This window comes from Trichoderma breve, chromosome 1 (assembly GCF_028502605.1).
Source record: "Trichoderma breve strain T069 chromosome 1, whole genome shotgun sequence".
Classification (NCBI taxonomy): domain Eukaryota; kingdom Fungi; phylum Ascomycota; class Sordariomycetes; order Hypocreales; family Hypocreaceae; genus Trichoderma; species Trichoderma breve.
The window spans coordinates 5,351,929-5,375,781 of NC_079232.1; the positions used below are offsets into that span (position 1 = coordinate 5,351,929).

General features: G+C 51.9%; 7 protein-coding genes across 7 annotated transcripts; 5 read left to right on the forward strand and 2 right to left on the reverse strand.

Moving 5' to 3' along the window:
* Positions 1-1,678: 1,678 nt before the first annotated feature.
* T069G_01582 (uncharacterized protein) lies at positions 1,679-2,421 on the forward strand (the record flags this gene model as incomplete). The annotated part of the gene is made up of 2 exons (XM_056168792.1): positions 1,679-1,785; positions 1,986-2,421. 2 exons carry the CDS (start codon positions 1,679-1,681, stop codon positions 2,419-2,421), a joined length of 543 nt encoding a protein of 180 aa, XP_056034108.1.
* Positions 2,422-2,831: 410 nt separating this feature from the next.
* T069G_01583 (sel1 repeat domain-containing protein) lies at positions 2,832-5,768 on the reverse strand (the record flags this gene model as incomplete). The annotated part of the gene is made up of 5 exons (XM_056168793.1): positions 2,832-2,959; positions 3,050-4,526; positions 4,602-4,927; positions 5,081-5,252; positions 5,481-5,768. 5 exons carry the CDS (start codon positions 5,766-5,768, stop codon positions 2,832-2,834), a joined length of 2,391 nt encoding a protein of 796 aa, XP_056034109.1.
* A 3,663-nt stretch (positions 5,769-9,431) lies between these two features.
* Positions 9,432-9,972, forward strand: T069G_01584 (CBP4 domain-containing protein; the record flags this gene model as incomplete). The annotated part of the gene is made up of 3 exons (XM_056168794.1): positions 9,432-9,484; positions 9,590-9,774; positions 9,845-9,972. 3 exons carry the CDS (start codon positions 9,432-9,434, stop codon positions 9,970-9,972), a joined length of 366 nt encoding a protein of 121 aa, XP_056034110.1.
* A 5,541-nt stretch (positions 9,973-15,513) lies between these two features.
* Positions 15,514-18,156, forward strand: T069G_01585 (OPT oligopeptide transporter protein domain-containing protein; the record flags this gene model as incomplete). The annotated part of the gene is made up of 5 exons (XM_056168795.1): positions 15,514-15,774; positions 15,840-15,997; positions 16,059-17,588; positions 17,654-17,880; positions 17,948-18,156. 5 exons carry the CDS (start codon positions 15,514-15,516, stop codon positions 18,154-18,156), a joined length of 2,385 nt encoding a protein of 794 aa, XP_056034111.1.
* Positions 18,157-19,216: 1,060 nt separating this feature from the next.
* On the forward strand, positions 19,217-20,012 carry T069G_01586 (NAC domain-containing protein; the record flags this gene model as incomplete). The annotated part of the gene is made up of 3 exons (XM_056168796.1): positions 19,217-19,272; positions 19,500-19,672; positions 19,783-20,012. 3 exons carry the CDS (start codon positions 19,217-19,219, stop codon positions 20,010-20,012), a joined length of 459 nt encoding a protein of 152 aa, XP_056034112.1.
* A 521-nt stretch (positions 20,013-20,533) lies between these two features.
* Positions 20,534-21,952, reverse strand: T069G_01587 (adenosine-deaminase (editase) domain-containing protein; the record flags this gene model as incomplete). Its single annotated transcript, XM_056168797.1, has 3 exons — positions 20,534-21,366; positions 21,436-21,710; positions 21,789-21,952. The coding sequence occupies 3 exons, from the start codon at positions 21,950-21,952 to the stop codon at positions 20,534-20,536; spliced, it is 1,272 nt and encodes a 423-aa protein (XP_056034113.1).
* A 439-nt stretch (positions 21,953-22,391) lies between these two features.
* T069G_01588 (ribosomal protein l24e domain-containing protein) lies at positions 22,392-23,355 on the forward strand (the record flags this gene model as incomplete). The annotated part of the gene is made up of 3 exons (XM_056168798.1): positions 22,392-22,442; positions 22,716-22,859; positions 23,068-23,355. The coding sequence occupies 3 exons, from the start codon at positions 22,392-22,394 to the stop codon at positions 23,353-23,355; spliced, it is 483 nt and encodes a 160-aa protein (XP_056034114.1).
* Positions 23,356-23,853: the final 498 nt, after the last annotated feature.

Consider the following 23,853-nt stretch of genomic DNA (forward strand, 5'->3'; position numbering starts at 1 on the left):
AACCAGTTTCCAAAACGCGAGGATTCTCAATAATACATGGAGCAGGCGATTTTCCAGCTATAGGATCGAAATGGGCTTTTAGGAGTGGGGGGAGGGGTGTTTGTCTCAGTATGGCGTTCCGGTCTAAGAATAACTATAAGACACGCAACGAGAACAGGTTTGAGGAATTGGCCGAAAGAGGAAGTCTTGAGAGGGAGCACAATCAGGATCAAGTCTGGACCGGTTGCGTGGGAAGGGAGTGCTGACAAGAAAGATTGGAGTAAGACGGAAGTCCGACACGTCGAGACTTGTGGAAGGCCGAGATCCTTTTGGTGGCAGCCTCGCGTTGTTGCCGATCGAGTCCGGAGCCAGATTCTGTGGACGAGATACAGAGACAGCGAGGTGGCGAGGTGGACGCAAGACGAGGTAACCAAAAATGGAGGGTTTATAGGAGGGATACCAATATAGAGGAGACAAAAATAAAAGAGAGGAAGATGAGGATCAAATAGCCAGGAGTTGGAGGAGGAGGAGGGAAGAAGAAGAAGAAGAAGAAGAAGAGAAGAGGAGGAGAGATGGCGAGCGGTGGAGGAATGAAGCTTGGTGCCTCGTCCGCGCTTGCTCATGGTCTAGACTAACAACTAACGAAAAGACCCCGAGATCTAGCAAGAGAGTTTAGCGCGAGATCTGGCCTTGACATTGGCCCACTCGCCTGATAACATGATGCTTTATCTGTACTGTAAGTACTCGTACTGCATCTACTACCTAGTAACTCACGACCGTTGTCCGATGTCCGTTGTCCGGTGTCAAACCACAACTGCTGTGGACATCACCAACCCTGCCAGCATAACCTTGATGGGCTCAGTACTAGCTGATCAGCGACACTAGCCGCCAAGTAGCCCCAACGCGCCGACATGGATTGCATCCAACCATGCGCTGCGACGAGTCAGGTGAAGCGCATGCGATGCTGCACATGCCACTGCCTGCGAACCCCCACTGGCTCCCAACTGGCTCCCAATGGCTCAGCGCTTTCCCCGCTATGACGGCAGCGCGCACAGGGCTTTGATATCGCCTAACTCGAGGCTACCTTGGCAAGCTTAGGCCTGCACAGCCGTTGAAATCTCCATGTGCTGGGCAGTTCCATCCATCCAATTTTGATTTGGTGGCTGGCGGCTCACGCGGTCCAAAAGCCCAGAACCTCTCCAGGGCTCCTCATCCCCCATCCCACTTTCTCTCTCCCCCGCAGATTTCGACAAAGCGGTGGATGCGACGCTGCATTGCATTGCCTTGCGTTACGAGCAGGACTGCAACTCTGGCCCATGTTTGGTCTAATCTAGTCCGGAACGTATCTACGGAGTAACATTGATGCAAAATATCCCCGATTCGAGGTCGAGGTAACCACCTAACCATCGTCTTTGCCATCGAGCCGTGCCGCGCAACTGCCGCTTGATTGTGCGTCCCCAATTTGGCCCGGATTTTAGACTCATGTTGTATCCCGTCTGATACATGTAGTTGGTTCCATCGATTGATTGTTGGATCTACATAGCTTATCAAGCTCCAGGCCCTACCAGCCCAAGTCCAGTCATTTGATCTCCATCTTCTCAACACCAAGAGAAACCATCACCAACCATGTTCGCCTAAGCAGGCCCCCCCTCCCCCAATCACATCATCGCCGACGTCACTCTGCAGCATGTCGTCCGTCATGCGACGCGTTTGGACGGCCGCCGCTCAGCCCTTGGCATCGACTCGACGGCGCATATCGACCTCGCCGGTCAGCCTAGGGCTGGCCAAGAACCAAGTCTTTGATCCGTACGTTCCGCCTGATGCTGCAAACGAGTACCTATCTACCTATAATTCTATCTAATCCACCATACTTGAAGTCGTATCTATACGACAATGCCCTACATCTCCATCTTCCCGCCCAAGATGGGATGAAAAAAAAAAAAAAAAAAAAAAAAAAAAAAAAAAAAAAAAAGGTGCACCAACTTTTGAACTAACATCAGAAATAGTATCCGCTCTCCAAGCTCCTTCAACTCCATCCTCTCCCTCTCCACCTCCCTCCAAGCTCCTCTCCTCACCCTCTGGACAACCTCCTGGTGTCCCTCCTGCCGATCCATCGAGCCTCTTCTCCGCAGCCTCGTCACCTCCGGCGTCGGCGAGTCCCACGGCGGCGTGCTCTTCGCCCCCGTCCAGTTCGATGCGCCCGAGATGATGTCGGCCTCCGTCCCGGGCCCGCCGCTGGCTTCGCTGTACGCAATCACCTCGGTGCCGACGCTGCTGAGCTTCGCGGCCGGCGAGGCGCGCGTCAGCACTAGGGTTATGGATGCGAGGAAGCTGGCGGACAGGCAGTTTCTCATCGATTGGATATGCAACGAGGCGAGGCGCGAAGGGGACGCGGCTGGTGGAGGATCTGCTTCATTCGGCGGTTTGTTCAACAGCCGGTGAAGCGGGAGAAAAAGAGGCAGACGAGATGTACGATACGAGAGACGCATGAATAGACTATTCCGGTCCATGTACGATACGATACAAGATATAGAACATAGATATTTGTCTGGTAAAAGGGCAAGCTACCTCTATTAATACATCAAAATCGAAAAGAACGATAAAGAAAAGGAAAGGAAAGAGCGCAAATAAAATCAAAAAGAGCTTTCCGTCAAAAACCCTATCCTATCTACCCAATATGGTATCTTTTCTGCTCCAAACAAAACAGGCTTGTTTCATTCTCATTAATCCAAAACAAAAAGGAGAAAAAGAGAACTGCTGCATCTCCCACATCTATAGCCCCTCGTAGTAGTAGTAATAAACAAACACCTCCAAGGATCAAAAACAGAAGAAAAGAAAGGAGGAAGGCATGTCTACATCACCACGCAGTCTCCTTCTTGCTGCTTCGAGCTGCGCGAGATGCGCTCTCTAGGCCGTGCCCTTTCCTTTCCAGACCGCTTCAGGTCTTCGAGCCGTTCTCGCGCCTTGGGGAAATCCTGGGCTGTATCACCGTTAGCAATCAGTCTGCACAGTACATATACATGTGTGTGTGTGTGTGTGTAAGCATGCTCGGACGAAATATCAAACTCACCAGCTGCTCGCCAATACCACCGCTTGGCATCCTCCAGATTCGCCGGAACGCCGATGCCCACCTCGGTAAAGTATCCCATAGCATACTCTGCCTTTGCCAGCCCAGCAACGGCAGCCTTTCTCGCCCACAGATACGCCTCTGTGTCGCTCTGGCCCAGCACGCCTTCGCTGCCCGTCAGATACCACCCGCTAAGTGCAAGCTCCGACTGATGCTCCTCCTGCTGAGCCGCCCTCGAGTACCACACAATCGACAGCCTCGGGTCAATCGGACATCCCAGCAGTCCGTACTCGTAGGCACAGCCCAGCCGGAACTGCGAGAACTTGTAGCCAATCTCGGCCGCCTGCTGGAACAGCGTCAGGGCGTACTGCTCGTCGCGGATAATAACGTCGTTGCCCTGCGCGGATTCATACAGGAGCCCAAGCTCGTGAAGCGCGTGCGGGTTTTCGGAATCTGCCCGCTCTGCCGCCCGCTTCAGCCATCCGACCGCCTCTCTCGGGTTCTTGGGCTGTCCCAGAAGCCCCTTGAGCAGAATCATGCCGACCTTGTACATGGCCGGCGGATCGCCCAGAGTCGCCGCGCGCTTGTACCACTGAATCGCTTTCATGGGGTCCTTGCGAGTGCCGCCGCCCTCCTCGTGGCCAATCTCGCAGCAAACAGCCGTGCGATACGCAGCTGCAGCATGGCCCAGCTTAGCAGCCGACTGGTACAGCGAAAACGCCTCTTTGGGATCCACGTCGGGCCCGAACAGGCCCCTGCCGCCGCCATCCGCCATGACAAACATGGCATCCTGGTTCTGCTGGGCGACCAACTTCTTGAGGATCTTGTGGGCATCCATGAGGTACCGCTCGCGAGCCTTGGTCCTGCCTCTCGGGTCAGGGATGTTGGGTATCAGCACGTCAGATGCTTCGATGAGTCTCTTTGCCAATTTCAGCGCAGACGCCTGGTCATTGGGGTTGCCTTTGATAATCATCCTGAGGTGCTCCAGCTCGCCGGGGGTGACCGGGGGCTCTCTCTCCTTCTCTCGCACGGGTGGCGGTGGTTGCTGGGGGTATGGTTGCTGCTGCTGCTGTTGTGGCTGCTGCTGTGATTGCTGTGAATATCGCATCTCTTGTTGCGGTTGTTGCATCGGCGCCTGCTGTTGCTGCTGCTGATACTGCTGAGGACCGCCTCCATAATTTCGAACCGGAGGCGGCTTAGCATTCGGATTCACCGTTGAGCCCTCCATCAAGCCCGGCCGCACCGGCGTGGGATGCGCAGGTAGACCGTCTGGATTCAGGGGCGCGGCGGTACCTGGCCGCACAATGGGCGGACGGCCATTCCCGAACCCGGGATGCTGTCCGGCCGGTCCCGGAGGTGCACTCGGGCCCCGTGGGATCGGCGGCTGCGAGTATCCTCCGGGCCCGTTGTATCCTTGGTCGTGTCCCTGATCATATCCTTGGTCGTACCCTTGGTCGTACCCATGCTGGTACGCGTGCGACTGAGGAATCGGCGGAACCTGAGGAATGTCGTTGGTCATCTCAAAGCCACCAGACCCTGACCCGCGCATCTCTACCATGGATCGAGCGTGATTCAGCTTGGGCTGGTGGTTTCCTTGCTGCGGCTGCTCGGCCGGCCGCATCGATTGCTCAAACGAGTCTCGTTTGGTATGCACGGGGATGGCGTCAAAGTCCGGCATGCTTGAACGGCTTTCCTGGCGTGCGTGTGCGTGTGCTTGTGTTTGTGAGTTGTGGCTCGATATGCTTCCTCTCGGCTCGTCATAGTAAGAGTCGTAAACGTCGTCGATCGCGTTATTGTTGTACGCACCCCCATATCCATCGTCACCGTTCATACCGGGGCCAGGGCCATAACCACCATTGTTATACTGGTGTTGCGGTGGCCCTTGGTTATCATGGGGATATGTTCTCTGAGGAGGGGGGCGATTCCCCGTTGTCGTAGCCGGTCTCTGCGGCATTCCACGCCCGCCAGCAGCACCGTTATTAGGCATCGTCATGCTTCGCTGAGCGCCGCCGTATTGATTGGGAGGCTGCCGACCTCCGTATCCGCCGTCTCCGTAGTCACCGTAGCCGCCAGGTCCTTGTCTGGGCTGTCCTTGTCTTGAGTCTCCGTAGTTCTGAGAACCGTTTCTAGTCGGTGGTGGTCGACCACCAGGCGGACTTCTAGGACCTTGTCCGTTCAAGTCCATCTGCGACATCTGATCTGCGAGCTGGTAGTTGCCATCGGCATACCCCGAGCCTTGGGAGTTCGTGTGAGCGTTGTTCATCGGTGGGCGGCCGCCTGGAGGAAAACACGAGGAGACACGTTAGAGCTTGGGTTCAATGTACTCGTATATACGTCTGTCAAGAGGCCGGCTGTTGCGGAACTCGTTTGCTGGTCAAGCCTGGCTTTGCGGAGCTCGGATTCGATTGTAATGGTAGGATTGGGAAAGGCTTACCTGGACCTGCAGATGGACCCGGCGGTCCACCTCCTCGAGCCATGTTCGGCCTGCCCCTATTCCCAGGACCCATGCCGCCTCTCGGAGGGTAATTGGCCCCTCGCTGCCCCTCTGGTCGCATCCCATGAGGGCCTCCTCGGCCGGCATCATGCGGAGGTCGCCCGCCTCTCGCCGGGCCGGGCCGACCTTGGCCATAGCCGGCATCTTGATGCTGGTTTCCGTATTCTGGCCCATATCCTCCTCTTCCTCCTCCTCCTCCTCCTCCTCCTCCGCCGCCGCCGTTGCCATAGCCGTCGTCCTGGTACTCATTAGGCCCTCCGTAACCTCTCGCCATCGGAGCCTGCGCCGCTGAACCGGCATACGGCCGCTGTTGGCCTCCGTATCCACCCTCGTATGCCATTATTATTGATTACTTTTTTGCTCTTCTCGGTCTTGGGGCTCGTATCGAAAAAAATATTGGATTCGTGGCCGGTTTCTGGGACAAAGGAAAGGGACAGGAATACGTCGATGCTATAGCCGGCGGACGCAGAAATCTTCCGATATGCGCATGCCCGGGCTTAAAGAGGAAGTATAGAAAAATCAAAGAGACCTATAATTAGGTGTTGGCTGGAGCAAGGCAATATCCGGGAGACACGCTAATCGTCTTTGTCTTCAGCGGCTCCCTTGTATGAAACGCAGTGCCTTTGCAAAATGTAATGCTGATGCTGACGTTGATATCGAGACGTCCGAATGAAAGGAGATTGGAGTGAGAAAGTGCAGATCAGAGCGGCAAAATGTCTTGGTATTTCAATACAAGCCGGGATCAGATCCAAACGTGTTCACCGTCTGGCAACCTTTGACGCCGCTGGGTGAATCAAAGTCGCACGGGTAACCCGATTGATGCCTCTGACGGTTCGATGAAGTTGGAGATGCCGTTGCTTGCTTGCTGGCTGGCTTGCTGGCTGGCCTGCCTGCTATGTGAGGGAACAGCGACGATTCACCGCAAGCCGCGTGACAAGTAGGAGACGGTCTCGCCTCGAGGCCTCGAACAGGCGTGCGTGTTGTCTCGAACGGGCTCTGTTATGTGTCTCTGCGTGTGCGAGGGGCTGGGTCGCAACAACAAACCAATTGATTAGCCGCCCGCGTGGCCCAGCTGTCAAGGAATGAATGAATGGGCTTGACGGATCTTTGTCTGAGGCACAGCCAGAATCAAAAAGCCAAAAAGTCAAGAACAAAATTCAAAAACCAAACAAAAAAAATCCCTGCCGCTGTTGCTGGTGGTGGTGCTGCCGCTTTGCTTCTGCTGCACCTTCCTGGCAACATGAACCCCTGCAGTGCGTGTATCGCTGCACAAACACAAGCACAAAGCACAAAGCACAAAGCACAAGCACGAGTGAAAAGGGAGCGACTGGTGAAAGGAGCGTCAACACCTTTGTTCTCTGCCTCGGTGTTGGAAGCGGATTCGAAAAAGACAGCGCGGGTGAGAAACAAGAAAGTGGTTTGGGAGGGACCCTGAGCGGAGTTGGCTGTCACACCGGCAAAATAATCCCGGCCACAGGCACCAGGACAGAAAGTGTTTGAACTACCAGCAGTTAGTGGTGTTAATGCCCGGTCCTTGCAGCAAAGGCCGTAAAGTACAGGTATTCGTTATTAGTTAGTTATTCTAGCAGAATAATCATTTCTTCCTTGTCCTGTCCGGGGTCCTCTGCAGGCCAAGAACGCAAAACGTCTGTATTAATACGGCGGCTGTTCAATAAATGGCAATTGATATCACGGGCTCTGGGCCCTGGCTTATTATTAGGTCTGGAGGCGTCGCCTGACAGGCCGACGCTGACCGGGGTCTGGCAGCAGCCATTGATCTGGTGGCTGAGGTGAGGCCTCTCGTAACTCTGCGAAATCCCCATTTACCGTAGCGTCACCTTGGCTCTATCACGGCTCGTGACTGGCCGCTGCTCGTGTCTCGCATTCCAGCCGTCCTAGCCAAAAGATGCGAGGCTGGCTTCACCTCTGGAGTCGTTATTTTCACTCTGCGTGGCGTCTTGTCTGTCTGTCTGGCGCCGTGGTGTCTTACAAGGACCCGCTGCAGCTTTAAAACGCCTCAATGCTCTGGCCCTTTGCATTATTAGCTGCTAGCTGCTTTTGCTAAATTCGACACGGGACTCCGCAATCCGAGGACAGTTTGCAAATCCTTCTCCCCTTTGCGATCCCCATCTATTACTCGTATTACATGCTAGACTACAGAGGGCATCAGGGCATGCACTTACTTACACTAGTGCTGTGCCAAAGGGTTCTCCGTAAAAACCGTTTTCCTATCCGTATGCATGATGCCGATCCCCCTCGTTCTCTTTCTTTGAAGCGGCTGAAGCTTGATTTATTTTTATATTTCCCAGCTATTAATCGTACCTAGTAGTAGCTACCAAGTGAGCACGCAGACGGGCTGTTCGGGCCTAAGAGAGGGGGGAAGCACACCTTGAAGCTCTAGCCCCTGCAGCTCCTGGATCACAAGAGTCTGTAACCGTAGCACCCAACCTCTGCTGTAAGACAACCATGGATCAGTCCGTTGATTTCGGCAGTCAGATGGGATCAAATCAAGGACAAGGCAGTAGCCTAGGCTTGTTTACATACATGTACAGAGACAGCAGCCTTTAGGCGTGAGCCCGTCTGAATATCACTTCCATCATGGGATCCACAATCATGCTACCTACTACCTCGTTGAAACACGATGCCTCGTCGGATTGATTTACCCAAGTTTCACCTTGCTTTCTGTCTTTTTCCTGCCGTCATTTCCATTCATTTCTTGAACAGCGTAAATTTCTCATGTCACTCGCTACAGAATTCGAATCGATAACTAAAATCCGCCTACTCCACTGCTCCAATATGAGGTGATTAGCTCTCTGACGATCCACATTCAGCGGTCTTAGCTCAGCTGGGAGAGCGTCAGACTGAAGTCCCAACTTCAATCATCCAAATTATCTGAAGGTCGTGTGTTCAAGCCACACAGATCGCAGTTTCTTTTTTTGTATTATCTGGCTCCTCTATTTCTGAAGGATCCAGCCGATGTGGAGGAGGGATTGGTCTAATTTGTCGGCGTAGGAAATATGAGTACGAGTACGTCATTCTATGTCACCCGAGTGAGATACGGCAATGGCTTTGGTGTAGCGGTTCGATATCTCTCCTCCTCACGTATTATCGAGGCTTCCTCGATTACCATTGGCTGTCTTTTTTTCTTTTTTTTTTTCTTTCTAGTAAATAATGTCTCAGATACTCTTTTTCCTTTTTTTTTCACTCCTGGGCGTATGCATGTAATACAATAATTTGGTAAGTTTTACTGCAGTGGAGCATTGATGATCTATAAATCCCGACGTCAAACATACAACATATTACAGGACAGCTGTGTAGGCATAAAATGCCAACATTTCTTTCAATCACCTGAAATTCATGGATGGAAGTTTGAAAATGGCCTTCCAAGTGAGGGCAAATTCCTGCTCAAACCCAAGCGTTATTGTTTCCCGAATACTCTTCTCGCACTCAATTGTAGGGTAGCAGATGTTCTGCGTGATTTCCAGTCGCCATAAAACTCTTCGCCATTATCAACTGTTGATGGTTCAAGCGGAATTGCACCATTCCGTTGGCCGTTTATGTTTGATTTCCTACCGTCCATTGTGTCAAATAATGACCTGGACCTTGAGCTTGCTCTAGAATCGCTGAGCTGCCTTACCCCAAGTCCGCAGTCTGCCAGTGCCTTGCCAATGCAACTCTGATTACATAAGTGTTTCTAGACTGACCGCTTTCCTATCCGGGGAGCTCTAGTATGGCAATATCAAATTCCATGACGCTTGCCAGGCGACGTGAGAGCCTCTTTCCTCAGGCATGAGTTTCCGTACCAGGAATTGAAAAAGAGCCACATATCGCGATCCTTGCTGATTTCTTCATTCTGCCCTGCTTATCCCAATCATATTAATTAAACACACGATGCCTCCCAAGAAATCCTTCAACTGGGGGCTGTGGATCAAGGTCCTGGTGGGGTGAGTAGATTCCCGCGCTTTGGCTTGAGGGTTCCTCTTGTTGTGTAATGGTCACAAGACAAAACAAGACGAGGCAAGACGCTGATAATAATATCTTAACCAAAGTGGAACGGTCATCAGCGTTGGTGGACCGGCGCTCACATTCTGGCTGGTACCAACCGAGGAAGAGCTGAGGTCGAGGTATAACCCCGAGCTCTTAAAGAGAAGCTTGGAGGGTAGAGAGGAAAGACAACAAGAGTTCGACCAGTTTGTCACGCAGCTCAAGGAGTATTCCAAATCCGATAAACCAAGTTAGTCCATCAAACAACCCATTTGATACTTGTTGATACCGGGCAGACCGAGACTAACGCAGTAGTCTAGTTTGGGCCGTCATCAAAGAAGATGAAGAGAGGAAGAAGAAAGCAAGCCTGGAAGCCGCAAGGCTACAAAAACAGGAGGCTGCAGCCCAGAGAGACGAAATGCGGCGAGAAGCTGGGCTCGGGAAATAGGAGAGTCATTTGTGGCAAATTCAAGTTCGGATGCAACACATCCCATCCGTGCTACGAGCAGTTCATTGCCGTTCACATCACTGCCGTGTAAATTACAAGGAGGAGCCTGTAAGATTTGATTGATTGCCGTCGATTTTGCCGTTGTCCGGAGTGAGCGAGTAACCGACATGCTTAATCTGAGGGGCAAGGCTGCTACATACGATAAGAGGACATGGATTCGCGGGACTCTAATCGTCAATATGAGGAAGAAAAACAAGAAAAGATATGCCGCCACACGGGAAGAGATAGGCATCTCATCGGGTTATTCCGAGCTGGGATTCGCACGTGGCGAACAAATCAATATCCCAGGACTCTAGGCCCTGGTGAATATGGGGATGGTGGCAAAATAGAACCGGTCCAGAGAACCGGATTTCACCCTCGTTACCGATTTGCATGGGTTGAAGGCGTTGAATGCAACCCTCAGCAATCAATTTCAACACTGTCTGCAGCATTGCCTATCACCTATCTCTGGAGTGGTGTCGAGAGGGTGTCATCGTTCATCACGAGCGCGTGCGATCCTCGAGTGACATGAAGAACTGGAGGGTTGAAACAACCATCCTCTCCAACATATCTGATCTCACGGTATCAAGAGATGATTGCGAATAATTTCTCCGCTACTTTTGTGCCATGACATTCCATCATGTTTGTATTGACAATTTATTCCCGAGAGAAATTGCTCAAGGCATGGGGGGCAAGGATCTTGATGCGAGAATCCATGTGGCAATGGACGATGGCTCAAGCGAAACTGAGATACAATTAAAACAACCACCGCGATAAGGACAACCGCAGATCTGGATTTCGGATGAACCACGTCCCATCCCACACTCACTCACCTGTGGCACACGTTTGATTGTGCCGCGGCAAGGAAGCGGGCAGGCCGAATATCCGTGGCCGAGTTTGCGCCAGCGTTCGTTCTTGGCATCAGCAAAAGTCCATTCGTTTTGGGCCACCGGCTTCTCAGCTATCTCTGAGAGTCTGTCATGGTACCTCTTCTTCATTGGCCCTGTCGATTAGCCACATTCTCCGAGAAATCATGCACGGTTGTGGGAAGGATGCGCAGCTACTCGTACGAGTAGGTACACCAACACTGGTCCGTCCAACGAGCTTCTCTGTGATCGGTTTCTCTTGCCTCGGTGTATATGGCCACAATTATACGAGGAGATTCTCGGCTGACCGTGCCGGTCGATTGATTCAAAGCAAAAGAGAACAGCTGTATGCCGTATTGAAGTCTCGCATTGCTTCGTATCAGTACAGCGATGGGCCCTCTCTCCACCTCTGAGTTGCCGGGAGAGGTAATCAGTCAAACTACAGCGCCCTGCGCGCCCTGCCCATGTCCAAAAACGCTGCCACAAGCTCAGGTATGGCCAGTGATGCATACTGCTTGGGATTTTTTTTTTTTCAGCTCTTCTACACTTTTCGCGTCATTTCGGCCGGAGAGATCATCATGACTACAAGAAGAAAGGTGGACATGGCGGTATCAATAACACAGATAGGTACTGCTCATGCGGTATCTCGAACTCCATCATTTATCATCTCAGAGGACCACGCATAAGTTCCAATGGTCACCTATAACCTGATGGACCAGGCTGCTTACAAAAGGAGCATGTTTTGGCTACGCCCTAAAGCAAATTAGTCAACATATGCTTCAGCACGCCTCGGATTAACTAGAAGCATTTGGCAGGTATCAGCCGCCACGTCTTGGCTTACCTCTTGAGAGGGATGCCCCAGATCACTTGGCGATTTGCGTACGGAATTTGACATGGGGGCTGGGCCTCTCGTGGACCAAGCTTGACACTCTCTGTATAATACTTCACTCCAGACCAGTTCCAAGGCACTGGATGGTTTGAGAGGAGAGAGCATCCAGCCACAGGGGGTTTAAACATTTCACCACCCGAAACAAGAAAATACAGAGAAGCTACAAAATAGGTAATATTGGACTGGAGATAGGCCTCCACAACGCTCGACTACAAACTAGAGGCGTCGGCTAGGTCGCACAAAAGGACCTCCTGCTGCTAATAAAGCTGAGATGTTGTTGTGCATACTGAGCTGCTAGCTTCACGACTATTAATGAACCTTTGGCCTGGAAATATCCCTAGTGGGCGGCAATAGACCAGCCATTTCAGGTTCCCCTTTCCTCACCTGATGGATTCGGCACCAGTCAAGAAACACAGCTTAAGGTTACTTTTGCAAGCAACAGACGATTTACGGAGTACAAGGGGCTAGCTGAGAAGGCGTCTTGTCTCTCTCTAGCAGTGTGACACAAGCCCGACTGTGTGTTTATGGTTCTCACCGTACTCCGTACTCCGAATACTACTCTCTCACTCACTCATTGGGCATGGGTGGATGGTTGCATCGGACAATGAGAGCGGATAGCAGCTTGCGGCAGAAAACAAGATCTTGGTTCTGGTTACAGCTGTTGTCTGACATAACACCACCCAAGCAGTTTCTGTCTTGTCATTCCGCAAGCCGATTTTACGGAACAACCCAAGCGAAGCTGCAGAAGCCTACCACACATACATAATACTATTTTGTCAGCTCTGCTATATTAAGCTGCACGCGATAACCCGGGACGAGGCTCGCTTCTAGCATGGGCTCCAGACATAGTACGGGTAGCGCAATCTGGCCGAGCAAAAGTGCATCTAAAAACAGTTGCCAGAGTTGGGTCTATGCCCTGGTCTAGTTCCAGCCACCCCGGCCCTAGTTTGGCCCGCCCTTGATGCAGGCCATGCGGGGGCAGCTGGATGCCGGAGGATTTGGACGAAAGCATGTTAACACGAAAGGCACTGCCGTTGCCCAGACGGGACCAAGTGAGAAATGGCGGCTCGGTGACGCTGAGGCAGACATTGGGGCACTTTTTGCGAGACATTGCCCTTGCATCCGAAATACTACTCGGACATGCAACATGATGCGGACAGAAGGACGGTAGCAGCAGGAAGGAGGTAAACGAGTGTCATAGTATGCTTCTTCTGACAGCTGTTAACCTAAAGATCCTGCAGGAAGGATGAAGCAGGAAAGTGTTGTTGGTGTTGGTTCGCGCTCTTGGCCTTTGAGACGGAAAGCGGCCTGTCGGCGGGAGGGGGAGTACGAGAGTATGTCGTCAGTCAAGATAACGGCAAAAATGATTCGACGGCTATACAATGACAACCACCAGAGTATGCGGAGGTGAGGACCTTTTGGGTGAGGAGAGAGGGGAGGGAGGGTGAGCATCGCCGCCCGCCCGATGCTATCAGTGACGAAAGAAGAGACTATTTGCTTTTGTATCGCGCGCCTTTTCTCAGGCCCTGGATGATAGGACGATTCCGCCGGCTCTGTGATGAGCGGTTATTGGGCTTACTTATTACCAAGCGCCGTTTGTTAGAGGCCAAGCATCGGGTGAGCATGGATCGACTCTTGGCCTTGTGTTGCGGATATGGATACGGACTGTCGCTGTTGGCCCTACTCATCTCTGCAGCGGTATCGGCCGAAACAATGGAGTACAATGTACCCTTACGAGATGCGATTTCATGACTGTGCTCCATATCGGTATAATCTCTACGACTTAGAAGCACATGGCCTCGAGAAGCAAAGCGACCGGATAGTGTGATGTTTTTTTTCACTCCCTGTCGTTTCCTCTGCAAAGGGAAAACGCAGATATCATCAAGGCTGGGAGAAAAAAAAAAAAGCTCTCGGCCCAATTACATTCTTCGTTCATGGATCCCGTTGCCAAATGCGGAGCCATGACTTTCCCAAATACGGAAATGTTTCCAAGCACTTATTGGCCTGCTGATAAGAAATACACGGAATCGTTAATGCGGCCGATTGGGTTCCCATGCCATGTTTCTGTCGCCATTCAGATGTCGGGTGTTGGTGTTGGTGCTGCATCTCTGTAGAGGTGGTATGGAGACTTGCCTACAAGAACTACCCAGCTGTGGTTGCACAAACGAGGTCTTGCTGCAGGTGATGGATTCTGTGCTCACTTGGGAGGATTGCCTCATGGATACGATGATAAGGCGCCGGATGTACATACGCATACGAGGACGACCTGGCCAGACTCGACCACCCATTCCCAGATCGTTGGGCCCGGTTCTGGGGTAAAATTGCCACTCAGGCCGTTGTTTACGGAAACCACCATTTCAGAGGCTAACATGAGACCCTTTTCTCCTTCGTCTTCTCACTTTTGTCTTTATCATTCTGCTTTACCATGTTTGGTCTTGAGGTCCGCCTCACACGGGGATTCCCGATCAGCTGGGGTGGTCGTGTAATACATACAGACGACTAGCATGGAGTCTGGAAAACCGCCGCTCGCCACTAGGGAAGATGAGCCTATCCACTAGCCGAGGAACCAAAAGAACCAAAGGTACCAAAGGTGAGGCATACTTGGGCAGGTAGCGCGCAACGGCGCTGCGTCTCTCAATCAAAAGGGCCTTTGGGGGCCTATGGGGGGCCTTTTGGCAAAGCAGCTGGACTTGGATCGGCGAATGGCCACCAACCAAGAGCGACGGACACCCATACCATACCATACCATGCGGTGCAATTGGTATGCAAAACCCCCGGTCGCATGGCGCGGCACCAGGAGTGTTTGTGGGCGTTTTTCCGTCCTCGGGAGAGTAGGACCGCATCAGGCAGGTGGGCACACATTGTCCAGGTCGAAGGCCTATCACAGAGCTCGGGAGATTTCTGCTCTAAGGGAGGGGACAATCGCCACATGGGCTCAAGAGCAGAAGCAAAGGGACCTTTTGGAGAGAGCACGTCTTGGCATTGAGTGGCTTCTGCTGGTCTGCTCACCACTTGTCTGGCTGGGCCAAGGGCTAACCCGGCACTAAAACCCATCCGAGTCAAGCGGGTTGTGTGCTGCTAGCACCTTGTTTGCTTGTATCCCTTCAGACAAGACAGAGAGGCCCTGGTTTCTGGCCAGGGGGATTCCCAGCAATCTTGTGCCTACCCTTGCTTAGCCAAGACTTGCCGCCCCAATTCTCCAGACTTTATCATGGCATTCTAGGCCAAGGCCAGACTAGCACCCGTGGCCCTAGTCCAAGAGATAGGCCGCCACCATCTTGTCAGGCGCATCTTCGTTGCAAAGGGTCCCTGCAGAGTCCAGAGAGCAGAGACCACCTCTTGATGACGGGCTGCAGATCGGGGAAAATTGGTGAGAGTGCGAGGACAAAGTAGGAAGATGCAACTGCTATACCAAGCTGGCAAGGGGACGCAGACAGTATCACAAGCCTGGCCCGTGCTAATGCGAATCGGCTCAACCGACCAACCGCCCCCCCGCAACCAGATAGCACCATCCCAGCACGCACACGGACAGTGGCGTTGCCATGTTGCAGAGCTGCAGGTGCTGTGCAGTCCTGGGAGGCGATCATGGCCAGAGTGCTATAAACATGCCGGGTCTCCCCCTCGTTATCCAAGGCCTCTCTTCTTTTCCTTCTTCTTCTTCAGATAAGCCTATCTGCTATTCTCTCGCACTCGGTTGCGTAATCTTTACCACTCTTGACTGAAGTGGCAGCACGGATACCGTCCAAGATGGGCTTTCGATTTGGCAAGAGCGACGCCCGCGTCGAGACCGAGGCCGTGTCCTCGGGCGTCGACGTCCTCCCTGGAGCTGAGAATGTCGAGTCTGAGCTCCGAAACTTCAGGAAGCAGCATCGATGGGATCCCTTCCTCGACATTGACAAGCTCGACAACATTGACGAGGCTTTGGCTTCGGGCAATGCCGAGAAGGAGGCGGCCATCGATGAGTCTTTGATTCAGGAGGACTCTCCTTACCCCGAAGTCCGCGCTTCGGTAAGATAGCATCGCCTTCTTTGAATAATTCAGTCCTGCTGTTGTCTAACATTGATTGAATTTAGGTACCGCCTACGGATACTGAGGTCCCTGTTGACACTATCCGTGCCTGGGTCATTGGTGCTGTCATGTGCACTATCGTTGCCGCCTGCAACATCTTGCTCACACTTCGCCGTGCTCCCATCACCATTACCTCTACTGTCGTGCAGTTGGTTTCTTACCCGTGAGTTGCTGTTCCGAACATGGTTGGAAGTGTAAGGAACTGAACTAATGTTGTACTGCAGCATCGGTTGCTTCTGGGCCCGTGTTATGCCCAACTGGACATTCACTCTCTTCGGACACACCTTCGAGCTCAACCCTGGTCCCTTCAACGTCAAGGAGCACACCATCATCACCATGATGACGGCTGCCGGAACTGCTGCTTCCTACGCTATCGACATTTTGCTGGCTCAGGAGATCTTCTACCAGCAGCACCTCGGCTGGGGCTTCCAGATTCTTCTCATCCTCTCCACTCAAGCCATGGGTTTCGGTGTTGCTGGTGTTGCTCGACGATACCTCGTCTGGCCTTCATCTATGGTCTGGCCCGCTGTGCTCATCACCACCACTGTCATGTACTCGCTGCACGACCACTCGCCCGCCGACCCGGCCATGACCAACGGTTGGAAGATTGGCCGATACAGCTTCTTCCTCATCGTCGCGGCTGGTACCTTTTGCTGGGAGTGGGTTCCTCAAGTTATTGCCCAGTTCCTCCAGCTGTTCATGTTCCCCTGCTGGATCGCCCCTAACAACATTGTTGTTAACCAGATCTTTGGTGGAAACACTGGATTGGGCCTCCTACCCATCTCTTTCGACTGGTCCATCATCTCTGGTTTCCTGCTCTCTCCTCTCCAGACCCCGGCCTTTGCCATTGCCAACGTTTCCGCCGGCATCTTCGTCATGCTTCTCGGAATCATTGGCCTTGCTTATGCTGGTCCCGAGTTCTACCGCTACCTTCCCCTTAGCGCTAACCAGAACTTCGACCACTACGCTCAGCCTTACAACACGAGCCGTATCCTCAACCCTGACTTTACTGTCAACCTGACCGCCTACAGGGAGTACTCTCCTATCCTGTTGGGACCCGCCTTCTCTCTGTCGTACGGCATGGGATTTGCTGGTCTTATCTCGACAATTACCCACATTGTCCTCTTTTACGGCCCCGACGTCTGGCGCCGATCTATCGACTCTCGTTCCGAGGAACCGGATATTCACATGAAGCTCATGCGGAAGTATAAGGAAGCACCAGAATGGTGGTTCCTAAGTATCTTTCTCGTTTCTTTTGGACTCGGGATGGCTGCATCGTTGGCCTGGCCAACGCATCTTCCCGCTTGGGCTTTCATTATCTGTATCCTCATTGGTCTCTTCTTCTTCATTCCCGTCGGCATGGTTCAGGCCATCACCAACCAGCAGACTGGTCTGAACATCATTACCGAGATGATTTTCGGTTACATGCTTCCCGGCCGCCCCGTTGCCATGATGCTGTTCAAGTCTTGGGGTTACATGATGACTTACAACGGTCTCACATATGTGTCTGACATGAAAGTCGGTCACTACATGAAGATTCCTCCCCGCAGCATGTTTGGCGCTCAGGCATTTGCTGTCATCTGGCTTTCCATTGTGCAGATTGCTGCTTACAACTTCCTTCGTGGTAACATCGAGGGTATTTGCACTCCTGAGCAGGCCCAGGGTCTTACTTGCCCCAACGCTCGCACATTCTACAATGCCAGTGTTATCTGGGGTGTTATTGGCCCCAAGCTGGTCTTTGGTGCCGGTCAATTGTGAGTCTTGTTCTTTATTATGGTCGTCAAGACTGGCTTGTTTTTACTAACCTCTTTACTTATAGGTACTCTTGGATTAACTGGTTCTGGTTGATTGGCTTCGCTTGCCCCCTTATCCAGTGGATCATTGCCCGCCGCTACCCTCGCTCTATGGCCCGCTACGTTGTCTTCCCTGCCCTCTTTGGAGCTGCTGGAATGATCCCGCCCGCAACTACCTGGTACCTTGCCCAGTGGTGCATTGTCGGTCTTATCTTCAACTGGTACATCCGACGACGCTGGCTCGGCTGGTGGAGTAAGTCTTTTCTATATAAACGCCTGTTTGTTCCAACCAGTTCCGCTAACCATGTTTGCTTTTACAGCTCAATACAACTACGTCTTGTCCGGTGCTCTGGATATTGGTACTGCTATCTGCACTGTCATCATCGGTCTTGGCCTGGGTCTTGGCAACGCCAGCTTCCCTGACTGGTGGGGAAACACCGTCATCAACAACAACCTGGATGCCAATGGCGCTGCCATTCTGCGGGTTGCGCCAACGTCGGGCCCTGGTATTGGACCGACGAAGTGGTAAGGGGGAAGGGGGTGTTTGCCGGATGTATGCAATGAGGGGGATGTTTATTGTTGTATGAAATGGGGAAAATTTATGTTATGAGATGATGAAACGCTCTCCTTTTATCGAGATAATTGCTGTGGCATGTCTATATGATGTGTTGTATCTGAATATACCCAATCTTTTGATCAACTTCCTATGTGAGAGTCACATTATGCACTATTCGGAATGGTGTAAAACTGAAATCAGTTTACATCAAGTGGGTCAATGTTTCTAAAGAAGAACCAGCGATGATTAATACTTACTCGAATGTTGTTATACTTGCAAGGAACATGTTTTACTTGCAAGAAGCATACATGTAGTTCACTCGTCACCTCGGCGAGGTACATGTAAACATGTTGTTCAAGTTGGCCTCGTGCACCTATTGGGAGCCGCCCAAGTTCTGCTTATATATCAGCTCCATAGCAGCCGGCGATAGTACCGGTAGGTTGTTAGGCCTCGGCTCCATAAAATACAGCAAAATCCCTATATCCCAACCCGCTTGTGTAGACAACAAAGAGTCATTGTAAAATCTAAGTCTAAAATTCGAATAAATGCTTTGTATTCCTCGTTATATAACAGAGCCTAGACGCAACACCCTCATACGCGGCTGCAATCCTAACTCTCACTTATACTAGGGCTGGCGGGGACTGATTACAGTAGCAGCGCTGATGCATGCTGCACGCAGAATGAGGGCATCATGCGACAAGCCGCTCGGCGAAATAGAAAATCCGCCGTGCGAAAAAAGTCTTGGCACGCACAAAACCTACTCTTGCAGTTTGAATCATCGCTCATAATAGACGAAAGCCGACGGCGACGAGAAAATACAGTTCCTTTTGACGCCATAACCCTCGAAATCCTCGGTACGTTGCACACGGCTCCATTTTCCTATTCGCAAGAGAAGAAGCGCTTTTTTCATCTCTATGTTTAAACAAAGCGTGCGACGAAGCAATCCAGACTGATATCCAGGCGAATTCTAGCTCTCGAACTTCAACCCCCCCGCATTTCCCACCCCTAGTCGCCCTTCGCACACACACACATCATGTCCGACGTCCAGGAGCGCCTCAAGAAGCTTGGCCAGGCCGGCCGAATTGGTACGTCTATTGCTGACCATGATATTTTTGCGGTTGATGGCGGACTCATCTGCTGTTGCGATCATGTTGAATTTGTCATCTAACACTTCTTCTCCGTAGGGTACGTTGTGTCGCCATCACAAAAACATCCCACCTTTTTTGCACGAAAAATATTCCTACAATCCGACAACCCCCCCCCTTCGCCCGAAAAGCTTTCGAAATCAAGGTCAACTGACGATTTGTGCTATACAGTGGAAAGGGAACCCCCCGAAGACCGGTCAAGCGTGCGCCTGCTCGTTCCAACAACGATGACAAGAAGCTCCAGGCCAACCTGAAGAAGCTCAACACCCAGCCCATCCAGGCCATCGAGGAGGTCAACATGTTCAAGTCTGACGGCAACGTCATCCACTTCGCCGCTCCCAAGGGTATGCTTACCTACCTACCTTGCCCACGATCCAACAACAGCCTCGGCTGAAGCACAAAATCACAAATGAAGCATCGCATAAGGAGATACTAACATGAATCATTTTCACAGTCCACGCCGCCGTCCAGTCCAACACCTTCGCCATCTACGGCAACGGTGAGGACAAGGAGCTCACTGAGCTTGTCCCCGGCATCCTGAACCAGCTCGGCCCCGACTCCCTGGCCTCTCTCCGCAAGCTCGCCGAGAGCTACCAGAACATGCAGAAGGCTGAGAAGGGCGAGGATGACGACGAGATCCCCGACCTGGTCGAGGGCGAGAACTTCGAGAGCAAGGTCGAGTAAGATTCTTAATTGAATCTGAAAAAAAAAATCAAAGGCATGTATTTTGTAAACGGATACCTACAAAAGGAGCTGAAAGGAATTTCTTTGGCGGGGCATGTCTGGGATTTTTTTTAGTTGTCGTTACGCTTTCCGAGCGGCGGGACGACAAAATTGGTTTTTCACGAGCCGAGAGACTGCGTCGGGATGGAGAGGATAATAATGGACACTCTCTTCCCCCTTCGGCAGAAATTCTGCAAGTTGCCAATGATGCTTTTTTTTTTCTTTTTTACGATTACGGGTAACGCTTACACCCAGCCGGTATGTGCATATTTGAGGATTTGCCTGGCGTGGGAAAAAGCAATGCGGGAACGTCAATTGTGGTGACGGGACGCAACAAGATGAAGGAGGCGGGTTTGTACAAAGACGCGAATTGCCTGGGAACAGAAGAAAAAAAAATTGACCAAATCTCAAATGATGTAAAACAAACGTTGTCTGCATTGTTGCCCAAGAGATGAAAGCTTTCCGTCCGCAACCTCTAGAGCCTATATCCCAAATCCCGAGTCTCCTTCGTTCTGAATCCAGCCCTTGAGAGCAAGTTGCCGAACTTGAGTTTTGACCTGCCTCCGCTCGGCCAGCAATGGCCCGTCTTTGATGTCCTGGTAGCTGCCGGCAGATGCGAAATGCTCCCGAAGCCCCCCATGCCGTCCGGCATTAGAAGCAGAGAGCTGATCAGAAAGCTCTCTTGACTTGATCCACATCTGTCTCCTTGAAGTCTTGCTGGCACCTCTAATGTCAAACTGCTTCCTCCCCTGAAGCACGCCCCCGAGAATCGTCTCCTCAAAGCCTGAGGCTGACCACGTAGCAGCAAGGTTGCTTGCCGAGATGACCTTGGAGCGGGCCTGGACCGCTCTTTTCGAAAACTCAAACTCTACACTCGTGGCTTCGACATTGAATGGTCTAAATGCGTATCCCTCTGCCCACTGCTTGCCAGCCACGGGCTTCATTCTACCCGCGGCGGAAAAGGCTCGCTCACAGGCCGCTGCAGAGAATTGTGACTCTGGGAGAACAAGTGTATCGATGTAAGCGTTGGCAGGATTAACAAACAATGATGCCAAAGATGAGAGGAGCGAAGTACACTGCTTCAGAGCTATCTTGTCTGAGCAGGACTTTGACAGTGTCGGCGGAGCGTCCCCGCGGGCAGGCTTGCGGCGAACGATTCCCAGTTGAGAGAAGTAAGCACGTCCTGGAAGAGCTGATTCAGACTCTGATAAGGTGGTAGATTCCGTACTGGCTGGAGTGGGAGTGGGAGTGGGGAGCTCCCATGGCGATGCATCTTCTTGAGCGGCCATGATGAGTTCCATGCTGGCATCTCCACCTAGATTCGGCGGACCACAATGAGCAACATGACTTTTTAAAGTTGATTTATGAATGGAATTAGACTTACATGGTGCTTCAGAGCAGTACATGTGGAGTTTAACGCCATGCTTTACTCCAAAAGGTCTTGTGTATCGATCACTTTCCGCTTTGATATCCAAAGAGTCGCTCTGCTGGAGAATAGCTTGAGAGTCATCACGATGACTGCCATCAATGAGGCCCTGGCACTCATCTAACAGATACCGGTTGAGCGTTCGAATTGCCAAAACCTCGGCATGCCAGTCATGAATAGCCACTCCCTTTGCGTCGCCCAATTTCGATGCCGGAAGACACTTCATGCCTGTCCTGTGCTTTCGCCGATTTAGAAAACGCATCTGACAACAACAAGCGTACATCTTATAAGAGGTTTGAGTTTTAGCTTACGCTAATGCTAGGCAAGTCAAAATTCCATCCTTTTCAGCAACGATGCCGCTCAGGGGCACCCATTCGTGGAGGCCATTGTCGCGAACGCAAGGCTTCCTTTTGGAGGGGAGCTTCTCGAACTGGCTTATGACGGTGCGGGCGATGAGATTCGCTCGAGACGTCATTTATATTGACCCTTTGTGCCCACTGATGATGAAGATGACTATAAAATCATGACTGTGGAACTAATACCAAATGCTAGGTAGTAGGTATGCTGTGAATAAGTTCCGTCTAAGTTGGAAACTTTCAACTGAGAGCAAATCCAGCCCGCCGAAACAGGCAATTCGCTGCCGTCTCTCCCAAAGCCGAAAACTCCCCCACCAAAAACCCAATTCGACCAACAGGTGGAAAATCACGTGCGCAGCCCACTTAGCCCACTGCCGAGATTTTGGCGCGCACAAACGCCTGCCCTAGGCCCGGCTTAGTCATTTTGACCACACAGCGACCAATTCGTGAAATTGAACCTATCCACGGAACGGGCTGCTCATCTTTTTGTCAACGCCAAACTCACGGGTCCCCCATCCAAATACACCTTGTCGCCAATAACCCACACAACGCGGCAAGATGCGTACCTACGAAGACAGCTTCTCCGGCCAGAGGATCTACCCTGGAAAGGTACGCTGCTATTCTCATGCTTTCCCTTTGGTTTTTGACTTCGGGATTATGCGACGTCATGGGACGGGTTTCGAGGGACGACGACGACAGAAAGAGATGGGAGAGGGCATGGGGATCGGGAAGCACGAGGGGCTATAGGGAGGAATCGACAGGATGTTGGGCGTGAATTGGGTCGTCAAACAGCAGGCGAAACGTCTTGCTGGCATTTGGAGGATTCAGAAGCAAACGTCACTGTCGACGATATGGATGCTAACTGCACTTTCTCTCTCACAGGGTAAGATCTATGTCCGTGGCGACAGCAAGGTGTTCCGATTCGTCAACGGCAAGTCGGAGTCACTGTTCCTGCAGCGAAAGAACCCCCGTCGCATTGCCTGGACGGTTCTGTACCGACGACAGCACCGCAAGGGTATCTCTGAGGTACGCAACGACGAATGATGGAGGACGAATCCCCTCCCCGCCGCGATGATCGATAGAAGGGAATAGAGGAAAAGGAAGGGAATGTGTTGGCATTGGCTTGTCCATGTCTACATCTACATCTACATCTTTTCCCACCTCAATCTCTAGATATCATCGCGGTTGGAAAGGAGCTGGTAAAAGACAATAAAATCGCTGACACCCTGTGCAGGAGGTTGCCAAGAAGCGCACTCGCCGTGCCGTCAAGTCCCAGCGTGCCATCGTTGGTGCTTCCCTCGATGTTATCAAGGAGCGCCGATCTATGCGCCCCGAGGCCCGATCTGCCGCTCGCGCCGAGGCCATCCGACAGGACAAGGAGAAGAAGGCTGCTGCTCAGGCCGTCAAGAAGGCTGAGAAGGCCAAGAACGCCGCCAACGCCTCCAAGGGCCAGGCCAAGGGAAATGTCAGCAAGCAGGGCGCAAAGGGCGCTCAGGTCAAGGTCGCCGCCCGAACCCGCTAAAATATGAATAGACGGGATTAGGGGAGCAGGGGAGAAAGATGTTGTGTGCAGTGCAGCGCAGCGGATGAGCAAAATGAAACAAAGTATGGAGTCTGTGGTTCTTGTCTCTTTCCGGCCGGTTCTTCTACAATATCGGGTGTGCATGGAATGCCATAGGGTGCATTGGTAGTTGAGCAAATGACATACCGGTGCAATGGTTTACATAAATGGGAACTGTTGCTGCGAAAACAAAAACCGTCAAATCAATGCCGTGCCGAGTCTTGAGCCTTTTGAAGGCTCAACTATGTGAATTGTATTTCCACATTTTCCATTGTGATGCCGGCTGATCTTTGACGATCTTCTTTTTATTTCACCCTACTCTATGTCATCCTTGCTTTTTCAATTCAACACTACATCTTACAAGATTCATTCATGAATGCCGAAGCGATTCCGAAGCAGTCCGTGTGTGAATTATCATTTATTCTGTGGCACTATCTAGCATTTATGCCTTAATCCCAA